At 42.9% G+C, this 15,491-nt stretch overlaps 1 protein-coding gene across 2 annotated transcripts in view; it reads left to right on the forward strand.

The window, feature by feature from the left end:
* Positions 1-15,491, forward strand: part of GNB5 (G protein subunit beta 5) — a 47,759-nt gene that overhangs the window by 16,226 nt on the left and 16,042 nt on the right. For both annotated transcript variants that reach the window (XM_077764389.1, XM_077764390.1), the window contains 4 exons: positions 511-647; positions 4,315-4,356; positions 6,603-6,679; positions 12,458-12,590. In XM_077764389.1, coding sequence (XP_077620515.1) covers positions 511-647; positions 4,315-4,356; positions 6,603-6,679; positions 12,458-12,590 — 389 coding nt within the window. The remainder of the gene's footprint in view (positions 1-510; positions 648-4,314; positions 4,357-6,602; positions 6,680-12,457; positions 12,591-15,491) is intronic.

Consider the following 15,491-nt stretch of genomic DNA (forward strand, 5'->3'; position numbering starts at 1 on the left):
TTAGGAGTCATGGCGCCTGCTGGCACCTCATGGGACAGTTTTTGTAAAGTCACTTTTCCTTGTGACTGGAAAGGTAGGTGAAAGAACCGGAAACCCCGGCTTTGCTCCCAGTTAGCTGTATGAGTTTAGCCAAAGAACTCTTGTAAGCCTCAGTTTCCCCACCTGTTAAATGGGGACAGTGATCTCACTCTGCCGCTGCCATGCAGTGGGAGGATTCTGTATAGCAGAAGGTATATAGTCTGTAGATATGAGGCTGTCTTATTGTTGATCCCTCAGCACACAGAGATGGAAGTGCTTTGAAAAACGTAGGGTATTAAACACGAAGGCAGAACGACAGTGTTGTCTCTACCCTCCACTGAGCTCAAAAGAGAGAGCATTGTGAAGGCATTATAGTAAAGAACAGGAAAATCAAGTTGTGACCACAGAGAAGGACCAGTGTCATCCCTTTGCCAGCGTGTGGCTCAGAATCTGATCCTTGACAACAGAACTGATTGTCGCCTGTCCTTCTAGTACACCAGGTTGCGGAGCGAGTGGAGGCCTTGGGGCAGTTTGTCATGAAGACCAGAAGGACCCTCAAAGGCCATGGGAACAAAGTTCTCTGCATGGACTGGTGCAAAGATAAGAGAAGGATCGTGAGCTCATCCCAGGTACGTGGCACCTGCTATTTGATGGTGAGCATGCGTCTAACTTTATAGCGAAAGAAGAAAGAGAGCTTTTCCTTTTCAAGAAGGCCTTCCCAATCTCTAGGACTCCGTTTATTCTCCACAGGACATGAGTTAGCATAGTTAAGAATTCTTTTGCATACTGTAGAACATCACTCATTTGGGTAGATTTGGAAGTGGTAATAACTGAAACATGAACTATATTTGACAAACCATTCAAAATTACTTCTTCCTGAACATATTTCAGGGTCTTATTTGTAAATGAAACCATTTTTAGATAGAGGGTTTTTCCCCAAAAATTGAGGACATAAGTGCTTATGGGTTCTTTCAGTTTAAGAGTTCAGCAATTTCTGTGCCTAAAAGAACAAATTTTTTTATTGTTTATTTTTGAAAGAGAGAAAGAGACAGGGCACAAATGGAGGAGGGACAGAGAGAGAGGGAGACACAGAATCTGACACAGGCTCCAGGTCCTGAGCTGTCAGCACAGAGCCTGACATGGGGCTCGAACTCACAATCTGTGAGATCATGACTTGAGCTGAAGTCAGACACTTAACTGAGTGAGCCACCCAGGTGCCCCTAAACAACAAATTTAAGATACATATTTTGTAAAGGATATTTTTTTCCATTCTTTTTATCTCATTGACAGTTTATTTTATATCTTACATATTAGTGTTATCTAGGCCCGTATAACAAATTACCCCCAAATTTAGCAACTTAAGACAACAGATATTTATTCTGGTTCCTGAGAGTCAGGAATCTGGAGCAGCTTATGTGGGTGGTTCTGGCTCAGGGTCTCTGATGAGGTCACAATCATGACACAGCACCACTGAGGCAGAAACTCCCATCCAAAATGGCTCATTGTCTAGAGGCCCTAGTTCCTCACCATGTGGACCTTTCCAGAGGGCTGCTTACGACATATTAGCTGGCATTCCCCAGAGCACGAGAGGGAGAAGGGGCAGAAGCCGTGCTGTCTCTTATGAACTGGCCTCAGATGTGACATTTCATCACTTCTGCTATATTCCACTGGTCACATGGACCAACCCTGATATAATGCGGGAGAGGCCTGTACAAAAGTATGATTATCAGGAGGCTGCTTATCACTGCCTGATACTTTTTATGTCTATTTTGATGTAATATGCATTGGATATAAAACTATAAGCTGAAGTCATATATTTTTATAGCCAGTTTGGGCTTCCTCATATTCCTGCCTTCAGCCCAGCTTTTCCAAAGGACAATTGGGTTTTTTTTTAAATAGGCCTTTTAAGTATACAAGCTATGCATATTCTAGGGGTGCCTGGGTGGCTTAGTCAGTTAAGCGTCCAACTTCAGCTCAGGTCATGATCTCGCAGTCTGTGGTTTCGAGTCCCGCATCAGAGGGCTGTGCTGACAGCTCAAAGCCTAGAACCTGCTTCGGATTCTGTGTCTCCTCACTCTCTGCCCCTCCCCTACTCATGTTCCATCTCTCTGTCTCTCTCTCTCTGTCTCAAAAATAAATAAAAACATTAAAAAAAACTATACATGTTCTAAATAAGTCACACACTCTAACATCTATGTCAGGTTGTATTTGATGCAGGTCAAATTAATCTATATTAGAGACTAATTATCTAATTAATAGAAAGGTCATTATTAATCTCCTGTATTACCTACAGATCTAGTATGTCACGTTGTACTTACTTTCTTTTATGTTCATAAAAAAATTTATCTCTTAAGTGTTCTACCACATTAAAAAAAAAAAAAAACGCTAAAAAAGAGAACAAAGAAAACGTTTTACTCCCACCATCTGGTCCCAGCCATTATTACTATTTTAGAGCATTTCTTTTTAGACTTTTTTTTACAAAGTGGTTATCAAGATATATATGTTGCTGCCTAGCCTTTTTGGCTTTTTTTATCCTTAAAAATGTAATATATGTTGGATTTTCTGTCAATCAAATCCTGTCCTCAGGGAGGAGGTACAGTGCTGACATGCTCCATCCATCCACCTCTGCTGCAGAGAAACTAGAAGCAGGGTGGGTGTGGGAGGAAGCTGGAAACAGCAGGAACATTCTAGAGCAGACAGAGTGACTCAGAGCAGCCCTGCTCCCTTGAAGGCAGGGGATTAATCAGCCTGACCGCGTGGGCTCGGGTTTAGGGTGGAGGTGGTCTCTCTAGGTACGTGGGCTCCTGGTGTATACATTTGTGCTCACAGAGAGGCCCACATTTGGTTTTATGACTGATTTTAGCCTCTTGGGTGCCTTTTTCTCTCCAGAGCACACGGTGGGTGGGTGGTGGGGACAGGCAGGCAGGCAGTGAGGTGGAGGAAGCCACCGAAGGGAATGCCAACTTGGACAATGCATTGAGTCCATTCCCCTCTCGCCCCCGCCGTGCAGCATGTGGGGCTCCAGGTGTGAAGGACCCCAAGGCCTGGAGCCCCTTCTCTCTTCTCTGCTCTGTTACTTAATCTACCCCATACGCTGTGCTTGGGCGTTTAGTCTGAGAAATGAGACTAGAAGAACCAGTGTGCTTAGGAGTTTTGAAAGACCCCAAAATGCTCTCTTTGACCTTGTTTCTGGACCCTTCGGCCACACGCAGTGGAAATATGGAAATCTTCCAGTGGATCATGCAAAGCAAGCAGCCGTGTCCCTTTGGATAATCAGACCTTGCCTGTGCTCCTTAGTGGCATCTCTTACTCCACCCTCACCTCATTCGTCAGATTTGGCTCCAAATAGCTTGAGTGATTACAAAACCCAGTCCTGCCGTGGATGCTCTATTGTGTCTAGACTCGCCATCCCTGAGGGTGCTTGGGAGACCCATGTGCTGAAGGAGTCAGCTCAGCCACCCTCTTCTGCTGTTGGGCAGAGCCAGGGGACCCAGAGGACCCGCATACCAGGTGCTGGGCAAGTGACTGCATTGTAGGGACCAGGGCTTATGTGGGTTTATCCCCAGTGGGTTTGTTTGACTAATACATGACCTCATGCTGACTCCCCACAGTCCCAGTGTGGACTGCAGCACTGGTGACAGTGAACTTGGTGCCAGCCCAGAGCCCACCCTGACAGGGAGTGCTCTCTGTTTGCAGGACAGTTGCCCACAGGGGATCCCCACCATGATAGACTTGTTCTCAGCATGGGTGCACAATGTCAGGGTGGGAACCTTACACTGATCTCGGGCCAGCACAGTTCCAGGAAGTGGGCCAGGGATGAGGGTCAGGCTCTGACCCATCCTTGCGGAGAGCACAGTACACAGGATCCAGGATGGCTAGTGGAGGTGGTGAGGGAGAAAGTAAGAGACCATTCATACCTTTCAGGGACGTAGAAGTCATTTCAGGTTTGTCTTACCCCTGTATCACTTTCTGACAGTTCAGGTACGGTGGGTGAGGATAATGTACCAACAATTTGAGCTTGGTTTCTAAATGGTATAACTGAAGTCTGTGAGCATTGCTTTGTCTTTGTATCTAAACAAGGTGTATGATGTTGAGAACTGAGCTTTCAATCAGACTGGACAGTTCAGCCCCCCATTCACTCCCCTTTTGTTCAGGGATAGGTCTTGATTACCCAGATACTCTCTGGCTTTCTCCTGAACCCTGTCCAGCCAGACCCAGCTTTTATGAGCAATTCTCAGCACTTCCCTATAAGGACAGGCTGACAACTCCTGAGCTATTTACTCTTTTTCCCTCTAGGACGGCAAGGTGATCGTGTGGGATTCCTTCACCACTAACAAGGTAAGGTGTTGTCGCTGGCATGTTGAGTGGTACCTCAGAGCCCCAGCCCTGGGTCCGCATCCCCTCCAGACACCTCCAGTCACTGTCATCCTGCTTCTCGGGTGCCCGTCTGGGGATGGAAAGCCCACAGAGACCCAACTGGGTTCAGACAGCTCAGCAACCCGCAGCAGCATCCATTCCTCTCAAGAGCCAAAACCCCTCACTGGGGCAGGAGCATGGGGAGCCACCGGACAGGGTGCTGCCACTAAAGCAGGAAAGGGCCTGGCTTGGAAAACTTCTCACATTCCCACAGGCATGTATTGTTTTTCCTCTGAGGGATGGTAAGACATTCCCAAATCCCCAGGTTTCTCTCCCTTCTGTGTCTTTGACCTGTGTCTCTGTAGCACCGTGGACATGAGCAGGTGGTGGGCAGGGAAGCCGTGGCCACAGGGGATTGAGCTGAGTATCATGTGTGTGGCCTGGGCATGCTCAGCTCCGAATTTAGACTTTTAGCTAAAGAGGAGAGCCAAAATCAATATATAGGTGTGCTTACAAGCCCGCATCATTTTGCCCTTTACGGTAATGACTATTATATATTAAATATTGATTCTGTTATTTACTTACAAAGAAAGTCTTCTTTTTCACTATGTAAAACACAGAGATCTATATCTGCCCCAAACCGAACAGCATCCATATTCTGCATTATTGAATGTAGTTAGTGGCTGTTGTGGTAGGCAGTTGCTACACAATCTGATCAAGGTGGAAGGTGGGGAGTGGGAGGGGTGCAGAACCATTTTTTGGAGTAGAGTCCCTAATGGTCAGGCCCCTGAAAAATAGTAATAATGGCAATTTAAGAGTTTTTAGAGGGCTTGCCTATCCAGCACCTCCCTCCATGGCAGCCTCAACTTCCCCTAGCATGCCTCAGCATCCTCAGGAGTGTGGGGGGTTTGTTGTTTCTTTTTAACTTAGCATGTCATTGAGCACACACTGCCTGCTTTCTGGGGGGCATGGTGTTGCCACTGTGGCCCCGGGCAGGGACTGTAGTTATTACTTGTAAGGAAGGGCGCCTGGAGTGCCCTGTGTGTAGAGCGGCCATTTGCCACAGATTATTCTTGGCGTCTAAAAGGCTATAGATTCTGGGGTGCCTGGGTGGTTCAGTCACTTAAGCCTCTGACTTCGGCTCACAGTTCATGGGTTCAAGCCCTGCGTTTGACTCTGTGGCAACAGCTGGAGCCTGGAGCCTGCTGCGGATTCTGCATCTCTCTCTTACTCTACCCCTTGCCTGCTCCTGCTCTGTATCTCTCTGTCTCAAAAATAAACAAACATTAAAAAAAATTTTTTAAGGCTGTAGATTCCGAGTGACAGAATTTTCATGGGCAGAGTCAGGACCCATGTTTCCCCCCTCAAAAACACAGGGATACAGGGAATCAAACAGGAAAGAAGACCAGCACTCACATGTACTTAAGGATTCATCTAGTCCCATCTCCCCCTTCACAGATGGGGAGAGACTGAGGGAGGACAAATGGGTGGCCCGCATGGGGCCGCACGTCTTGCTGGTGTTAGAACCAGGACCAGGGCCCATGTCTGTCGTAGAAGTAAGACCATGGATTCAGACGGGTTTGAATCATGGCCTTACTGTTTGCCTGTCTGCATGCAGGACAATGTGGGTGACCACACCCACCACCAGCCAGGAACAGGAACTGCTACACCCACCTCTCATGGTTCTCTGTTCTCTGTGAGCACAACTCAGGGTCACCCTGCACACGCCGCCCCCACTCACACCTTCTCACGAACGGTGTCAGGACCCACCGGGCACAGCGGCTGTTGTACACTCACAAGGAGACACATACAACATACATGTGGAATCATTTAAGAGAAGATTTTGAAAATGGCGGGAATCTCAGTAAATGCGGTAAAGTATAACTGCAGGGAAACCCAGACAGACCTTTCAAAGAAAATGAGCCCCACTATTCATTCAGAAGAACAAGGGGAGTATACCATTAAGAAATACGTAAAACATTAAGGGTATTGTTTTGCCGGTTGAGATTTTTAGCTTTTGGAATATACGGTGTACAGTTTGGCTGATTATAGGGGAGCTGAGTCTCCTCATCAGTCTCCAGCTGATCTTCACCCCACACCATGGCCCTGTGAAACGTATGGAATTGAGTAGGAACTCAAATCATGTCATTTTGTGAAAATGAAAGGTGAACACATTTGTGTAGAAACACTGCCCATTCCTTCCACGAACCTTGCATACTGTGTTTCAGGAGCACGCGGTCACGATGCCCTGCACATGGGTGATGGCTTGTGCATATGCCCCGTCAGGATGCGCCATTGCATGTGGGTAAGTAGGGGCCACAGCAGCTTTTCGGATGTCCTGTTAGCCATAAAATACTGTTCGATGGGCAGAAACAAGCAAACAAACAAGAACTTCTTGTTTTTTGTTGTTTACTGGTTAAGCGGTGTGTTAAATTCCTCCCTGAACTTTATCAAAAAAGAAACTACAGAAATCTCTTTAATAATTATATATTTTCACTGCAGACTGACAGTCATTTAAGTTCCAAACCTGCCCCCTGTATTCTCAAATGCTGTTGGTGGGGACTGGAAATTGGTGCAGACATTTTGGAAAACTTGTTGGTAGTATAAAAGAAGCCTTGAAAAATTTATAACCTTTGATCCTAGTGATACCACATTTAAGAACCTTGTTTGAAAGAAATGATCCATAATATAGAAAATCCACCTAAGCAATAATATCTATTGTTTAAAATATTTATTATTTAATATAAAGCAAAAAGTGGGGGAGGTAGGGAAGAACAGTATGTCCATCAAAGGAAATTGTTCAGTGACTGTGGTACATAAAGGAAATACCTTACACAGCCTTTAAAAAAGAAACTTCTTAATTACAGTAAGTGAAAAGATCATCCACAGGCACCTGGGTGGCTCAGTTGTTTGAGCATTCAGCTTCAGCTCAGGTCATGATCTCATGGCTCTTGAGTTTGAGTCCCGCATCGGGCCCTTTTCTTTTTTTCTTTTTCTTTTTTAATAGTTTATTGTCAAGTTGGTTTCCATATACCACCNCAGCACTCCTGTATCGCATTGGGTTCTTTTCTGTCAGTACAGAGTCTGCTTCAGATCCTCTGTCCCCCTTTCTCTCTGCCTCTTCTCCACTGGTTCTCTCTCTATCTCAAAATAAATAAACTTTAAAAAAAAAAAGCATCCAGGTGGCTGGGAAGACTATGTTTTATTCCCTGTTCTCCTGGAGCTCAGTTTAACAGAGTTGGCACTGAGGACCGCAACCAACACAACTCCTTGTCCCTGTGTTAAACGGTTCTGGAACCATTCTACAGCAGGAGCCCAGCCATGTTTAGAAAAGAGGCCGTCACATGTCTGTGATGAACTATACCAAAAAATCCAGTAGCAGTTCTTTGTGGATGATAGGACTATGATAGGATTAAAAATAATCTCCCCTATTTTCAAGTTTTAAAAATGAGTATATGTTATTTTTATAATCAGGAGAAAAGAGTTTTATTTCAAAAGTGAAAACCCTAGGCCTCCAAGTAAAACGTTTGGAGACTACTCCAGCCAGAGTCACACCAGTGCTCGTCCGCAGTGTCCCTCCCTTTGGGTGGCTGTTTGGGGGCATCTTTCCATTAACTCTCCATTTGCCAAGACCCTGTGTGCCTTTGGAACCCATGTTCACACACATGTATTTCATATTTTCTCATTATTTAAATAATTCCAAAGGTTGTATTTCCATTTTATAAGCGAATAGTAATATTTATATAAAATTCATTTCCATCTACTTCTTGAAATGATATGAGGTAAGCACAATAAAAGACACACACATCCATATGCAATATATATATAGGTATATAGGTATTTATATATGCCATATACATATAACATTTTTCTATATGCTGTATATATAAAACAATATATATGTGTGTACACACACACACAAACACACACACACATTGTCAGGTAAGTGCAAAGGAGTTCAGCCAGCTGGACAGTTAGGAGGCATAGTCCCCACAAGACTTGTGGCCCTTCAGATACCAGCCACAAATTTGAGAGTTCCCACAACCACTCTCAGGTCTGATAATTTTCTAGAACCACCACAGAACTCTGGGAAGTGCTGTACATAGGCTCATAGTTTTTATCACAGTGAAAGGATACAAATTAGAGCCAAAGGAAGAGGTGCCCAGGGCAGAGTCCAGTAGGGGTCCAAACCTGGAGCTTCAGGTGTCCCCTCCCTGTGGAGTCACAGATGGCATCACCTCCTCCTGGCCACATGTGTGATGATACGTGGAGTATTATCAACCAGGGAAACTCCCCTGAGCCCCTGGTGTCCAGAGATTTTACTGGGGCTCAGTCACATACTGCCCATGTGGCCGACCCTCAGTCTCCAGGGTTTCCTAGAGGTTTAGGCCAATACCTTCAGTTTCTCTTTATTCTAGAGGAGGTCACAACTTACAGGGAGGAGATTGGAAGTCACAGTGCAATCTAAAGCCCCCATCATAAATCACACTGTTAGACTATTGTCAAAGCTGCTCGCATCAGGCAGGCCATTCCTGGGACTCAGAGATGATTTCCCAGTTGCCATAGGCAAAAGCCGACCTCCTATTAGGTAAGATCAGTGCTTGCTCATTGGGAATAATAAATACTCTACATTTTAAAAATCCCTGGAGTAATAGGTTTCTAACTGGGCATTGATGTTAGCAGATACATAGAGTTGGGTGAGTTAGATAATTTCTCAGTATCTGACACTGAGCTACTAGCTGTCTGGTTCTACATTACAAAAAGAATATGTTGGGTAGATCCTTCTATAATATGCAATGGTTATAATAACATAGCAAGCTCTTTAACAGTAGTTTAGAAAATGATTTCATTGGCTGTGTCTTATTTGAACCCTCGTTAAATGGAATTCAGTGGGATCATGTCCATGAAGGTGAGGGGCAAGCAAGGAAGAGAACAATTTTACGAGGCCCAGGTGGACACATTTGTGGTGACAGTCTGGCAGAGAGAAAAATCTCAGAGAGGAGGGATGGCTGGTGCCTTAATCTCAGTCACCTCTGTTTCCCAGCCCTGGGATATGGTAGGTGGTCAGTACCTGCACTTGGTGCCTCACACCTTGTTATGAAACAAAAGTGAAGGTAGTTCATGGTGTAAATATTGGTGAAATATTAACACATATTTAAAATACGGGTGGATTTCTCCAGTGGATAAGGAGAGAGCATCAAAAACAAAACCTAGAGACTGAGTCCCCATCATAGATAACCACCTCCCCTGCTCAGACCTTCCGTAGAACTGCCAGTAGCCACTGTGCTTGACTTGCTTTTCTAGTGATGATCTAATGAGATGTTTCTCGACCATGGCTTTGTGACACCCCTGTAACTCTGTGATCACACAGACCCACATCTCTGCCACAGTCTCTGCTGGGTTTTTTTTTTTTTTAAGGGAATAATGGGGATATTTTTATCTCCATCTGCCTGACTAGTGGGTCTATTTCTGAGTTGCTTCCAAACTTGAAAGCTAAACTCTAACAGTATTGACACAATCCTCTTCTCAAAAAAAAATGTGTTAATTGATTTTATTTATATGTAAGTATTTTTTATTTGAAAGCCAGATCCCCAAGAAGACTTTACCCAGGAATTGTACACTTGATACAAGCAACTGTTCACAAGTCACTGGACTCAGTGTCCTGGGGAATTTAAAGATGAATAGGATAGGAGCACCTGAGTGGCTCAGTTGGTTAAGCATCCAACTCTTGATTACAGCTCAAGTCATGATCTCATGGTTCTTGGGATCGCGCCCCTCCTTGGGCTCTGTGCTGACAGTGCAGTGCCTGCTTGGATTCTCCCTCTGTCTCTACCCACATGTGCGCTTTCTCACTCAAAATTAAAATAAACAAACAAACATAGTGTCTGCCTCCAACCCAGTAGAGTATAAAATAACAATTATGACCACTTACTGAGCCTCTATCATATGTCAAGGGCCATTCTGAACTCTTTATGCATCTTCACAACAGCCCCTTGTGGAAGGTGGGGGGGATCCACTCCATTTTATAGTTGAGGAAACTAAGGCTCAGACAACCTTAAAAAACATAAGCAAGATCACAAAATGAGTTAGATACTAAACCAGAAATTCAATACCAGGTGCATCGTACTACAAACTTCTCTGCTTCTTATAGCAGTGCAAATAACTCTAAGTAATAAGTATCCCAACAGAGCTACAGAAACTACTCTGAAGCCTCAGCATGGGAGAACTTCCACCCTGAGGGCTGGGGAAGCCCATGGTCCACAGCATGTTGGTTCAATGGCACAGCCTAACTGCAAATCATTCTCACCCACAAGCTTATGGATTACTGGTAATAGACTTCCCAAGTCCACACCTGCCATTTTGAGCAGCTGGAAAGGCTAAGAGACCCCCTAGCATCCCCAGGGCCTCAGGAGGGGAATATTTCCTTTCACTAAAAGGAAGCAGGGATCCTTGGAGTAAGGCCGATTGAGGTCTGGGACACAAAAAGAATAAAGAGAGCCTAGGGTGTTTTCTTGTTCCAGAAAGCAAGGAAATATTCAAGGACCAACAGAGTCGTATCAAAAGGAAACAGGAGCTACATGAAGGGGCCCCCACTGTCCAAATTTGGAACAATTTGATCATCACTTGGAATAGTGATAGTAATGGATCATAACAGAGTTGAAGAGGAAAAGGAATCTATGAGTGTACAGAGGGGAGGGGAATTTTTCTTCACAGAAAAATATCAGCTAGTAAATGATCCATTTCTTAGGAATGATCAAATCAGAAGGTCACCCTTTTGTACCCCTAAAGTAATATTTGATTCAAACAAGAGTAGTCATGCTGAAGCCATTGCATGGAAGGCTGTTGTAAAGCAGGATATTCACATGGTCTTGAAGGGTCAAACCCAAACTATTACTAATTATAAAAAAGTTACATTTACAATGGAAAGATCTAATGCTCCCTACTTTGACCAAGTCATCAAAGTTGGCATCACCACTTCTGAGACAATTGGCATCACAAACCTCCTGAAGTAAAGCAGTAAGAAAGAAGTATATATGTCACCTTCATAGTACTATTGCCAAAAAAGTTTTACTTGAAAATAGCCATTAAGAAACAATTTGGGGCCCCTGGGCTCACCGATGTCAGCCTGTCAGCACAGAGCCCACTCCAGATACTCTCTCCCCCCTCCCTGTCCTTCCCTCACTTTCTCTCTCTCTCTCTCTCAATAATTTTTTTAAAAAAGAAACAATGTGACAAGTACAGATTATGTGTGACATTTCTGTAAGACACTTGGCCTAAGCTCTCTTGTCATGAACAACAAAGAAAAGAGGTAGAGAGTCTGTTTTAAATTAAAAGATCTTAGGGTTGCCTGGCTGGCTCAGTAGGTTAAGCATCCAACTGTGGCTCAGTTCATGATCTCACGGCTTGTGAGTTCAAACACTGCATTGGGCTCTGCTGACAGCTCAGAGCCTGAGCCTGCTTCGGATTCTGTGTCTCCCTCTCTCTCTGCCCCTCCCCTGCTTGTGCGCGCATTCTCTCTCTCTGTCTGTCTGTCTGTCTCTCTCCTCTCTCTCTCTTGTTTCAAAAGTAAACATTAAAAAAATTAAAAGATCTTAAAAAGATATAAAAAAGAGTGCAATATGTGAACCTTGATTGGGCCCTGGATCTTGGGGACAGTTGGGGAAGATTGAATACATATGGCTTATTGCACGGTCTTAGGGAATTTGTGTTAGTTTTCTAAATGTGATAATGGTTTAGTGGCCACCTAGAAGAATGTTCTTTTTTATAGAAGATGTAAATTTACAAATTGAAGTATTTAGATGTAACATGTCATGTCTGCACTTACCTTCAAATGGTTCAGAATTTGCTCCTACAAATATGGCAAATCCAAAGTTGGTAAACATAGGTCAAGGGATCTGAGTGTTCACTGTATTATTTTTCTTTCAATTTTACTGTACATTTGAAAAATCTTCCAAGTAAAAGTTGGGGGAAAGTTTACAATGTATGATGCTGCCAAAGGGAAAAAAATGTGTGTGCATGAGAATGTATACATGTATTCTCTTGTCTTATAGTAGCATTTGACACTTCTTTCTTTCCATGCTAGTGGTTTGGATAATAAGTGTTCCGTGTATCCACTGACGTTTGACAAAAATGAAAACATGGCTGCCAAAAAGAAGTCTGTCGCTATGCATACCAACTACCTGTCCGCCTGCAGCTTCACCAACTCAGACATGCAGGTAAGTGAGTGGCCATGTGGTAGGGCAGCCCGCTGGAGAGCTGGAGAAGTGGCAGAGGGCTAAGGAAGAATGGAAGCTTTCCAGTGACCTCTATTATTATTGGCATTGATATTATCTTATTCAAGTATTATTAACATACAACATAATTATATAGCGATTCAGCAATTCTATGCGTTTCTCACTGCTCATCTTGATAAATGTGCTCTTAACACCCTTTATTTCACCCCATCCCCCCCACCAGACTCCCCACTGGCAACTGCCATTTCTTCTCTGCATTCAGAGTCTGTTTGGGGGCACTGAGTGGCTCAGTCAGTTGAATGTCCAACTCTTTTTTTTTTTTTTAATGTTTTTTTTTGAGAGAGAGAGACAGAGCATGAGTGGGGGAGGGGCAGAGAGAGAGAGAGGAAGACACAGAATCTGAAGCAGGTTCCAGGCTGTGAGCTGTCAGCTCAGAGCCTGTCACGAGGCTCAAACTCACGAACCGCAAGATCATGACCTGAGCTGAAGTTGGACACTTAACCAGCAGAGCCAACCAAGTGTCCTGAACATCCAACTCTTAATTTTGGCTCAGGTCATGATCCCAGGGTCATGGGATTGAGCCCCACGTAGCTCTCTGTGTTGAGTGTAGAGACTGTTTGGGATTCTCTCTCCCTCTCCCCCTCTGCCCCCTCCCTCATTTATGCATGCTCTCTCTCTCTCAAAATAAATAAACTTAAAAATAAACAGTGGCATTTACAGTTACATCAAAAAGGATAAAATACCTAGGAATAACTTAACCAAGGAGGTGAAAGATCTTTACTCGGAAAACTATAAAACATTGATGAAAAAAATGAAGACGACACAAACAAATGGAAGGATATTCCATGCTCTAGAACCAATATTATTAAAATGTTCGTACTACCCAAAGCAATCTACAGATTTAACACAATCTCTATTAAAATACCAACAACAGTTTTCAGAGAACTAGAACAAACGATCCTAAAACTTGTATCCTAAAACCACAAGAGATCCTAAGTAGCCAAAGCAATCTTGAGAAAGAAGAACAAAACTGGAGGTATCACAATCCCAGATTTTCAAGTTATACTACAAAGCTATATTGACCAAAACAGTATGGTACTTGCACAAAAACAGATACAAAGGTCAATGGAACATAATAGAGTCCAGAAATCCACACTTTGATGGTCAATTAATCTACAGCAAAGGAAGCAAAAATACACAATGGGAAAAAGACAGTCTCTTCAACAAATGGTGCTGGGAAAACTGAACAGCAACATGTTAAAGAATGAAACTGGACCACTTTCTTACACCACACACAAAAATAAACTCAAAATGGGTTAAAGACTTAAACGTGAGAACTGAAACCATAAAATTCATAAAAGAAAACATGGGCAGTAATTTCTTTCTCTGCATTGACAAATGCAAAGCCCAGCGCAAGGCTTGAATTCCTGAACTGTGAGTTCATGATCTGAGCTGAAATCAAGAGTTGGATTTTTAAGCCACCCAGGTGCCCCCGATGGAATTGTTTTCTTAATTTCTCTTTCTGCTTCCTCATTATTGGTGTATAGAAATATAACCAATTTCTCTATATTAATTTTGTATCCTGCAATTTTACTGAATTCATTTATCAGTTCTAGTAGGTTTTTTTTTTTACTAGTCTTTAGGGTTTTCTATGTATACTCTCATGTTATCTGTAAGTAGTGACAGTTTAACTTCTTCCTTACCAATTTGGGTGCCTTTTCTTTCCTTTTCTTGTCTGATTGCTGTGGCTAGGACTTCCAATACTATGTTGAGTAAAAACGTTGAGAGTAGACATCCCATCTTGTTCCTGATCTTAGAAGAAGAGCTCTCAGTTTTACACCAGTCAGTATGATGTTAGCTGTGAGTCTTTCATTTATGGCCTTAATTATGTTGAGGTATGTTCCCTCTAAGCCTACTTTGTTGAGTTTTTATCATGAATAGATGTTGAAGATTGTCAAATGCTTTTTCTTCATCTATTGAGATGATCATAAGCTCTTTGTTCTTTCTCTTGTTAATGTCCAGGTTTCATATTGAACCACCCTGAATCTCTGAAATAAATCCTACTTGATCATGATTTTTTTAAATGTATTGTTGGAATCAGTTTCAGTTTGCTAATATTTTGTTGAGGATTTTTGCATCTCTATTCATCAGAGATATGGTATCAGGGTAATGATGGCTTTGTAGAATGAATTTGGGGCTTTCCTTCCTCTTCTATTTTTTGGAACACTTAGAAAAGAATAGGTATTAACTCGTCTTTAAATATTTGGTAGAATTCATCAGTGAATCCATCTGGTCCCGGACTTTTGTTTTTTGGGAATTATTATTACTAACTTCATTTCATTACTAATAACCAGTCTGTTCAAATTTTCTTTTTTTAATTTTTTTATTAAAATTTTTTAATGTTTATTTATTTTTGAGAGACAGAGTACAAGTTGGGGAGGGGCAGAGAGATAGGGAGACACAGAATCCAAAGCAGGCTCCAGGCTCTGAGCTGTCAGCACAGAGCCTGTTGTGAGACTTGAACTCATGAACTGTGAGATCATGATCCAAGCTGAAGTCAGATGCTTAACCTACTGAGCCATCCAGGCACCCCTGTTCAAATTTTCTATTTCTTCCTGATTCTGTTTTGGAAGGTTATATGTTTCTAGGAATTTATCCATGTCTTATAGATTATCCAACTCATTGTCATAAAATTTTTCATAATAACCTCTAAAAATCCTTCATATTTTTCTGGTGTCAGTTTTTATTTCTACTCCTTCATTTCTGATTTTATTTATTTGGATTCTCTCTCTTCTTTTTTTGATGAGTTTGGCTAAAGGTTTATCAATTTTGTCAATCTTTTCAGAGAACCAGCTCCTGGTTTCATCAGTGTTCTATTGTTTT

This window comes from Crocuta crocuta, unplaced genomic scaffold, assembly GCF_008692635.1.
Source record: "Crocuta crocuta isolate KB4526 unplaced genomic scaffold, BGI_CrCroc_1.0 scaffold102, whole genome shotgun sequence".
Taxonomy (NCBI): domain Eukaryota; kingdom Metazoa; phylum Chordata; class Mammalia; order Carnivora; family Hyaenidae; genus Crocuta; species Crocuta crocuta.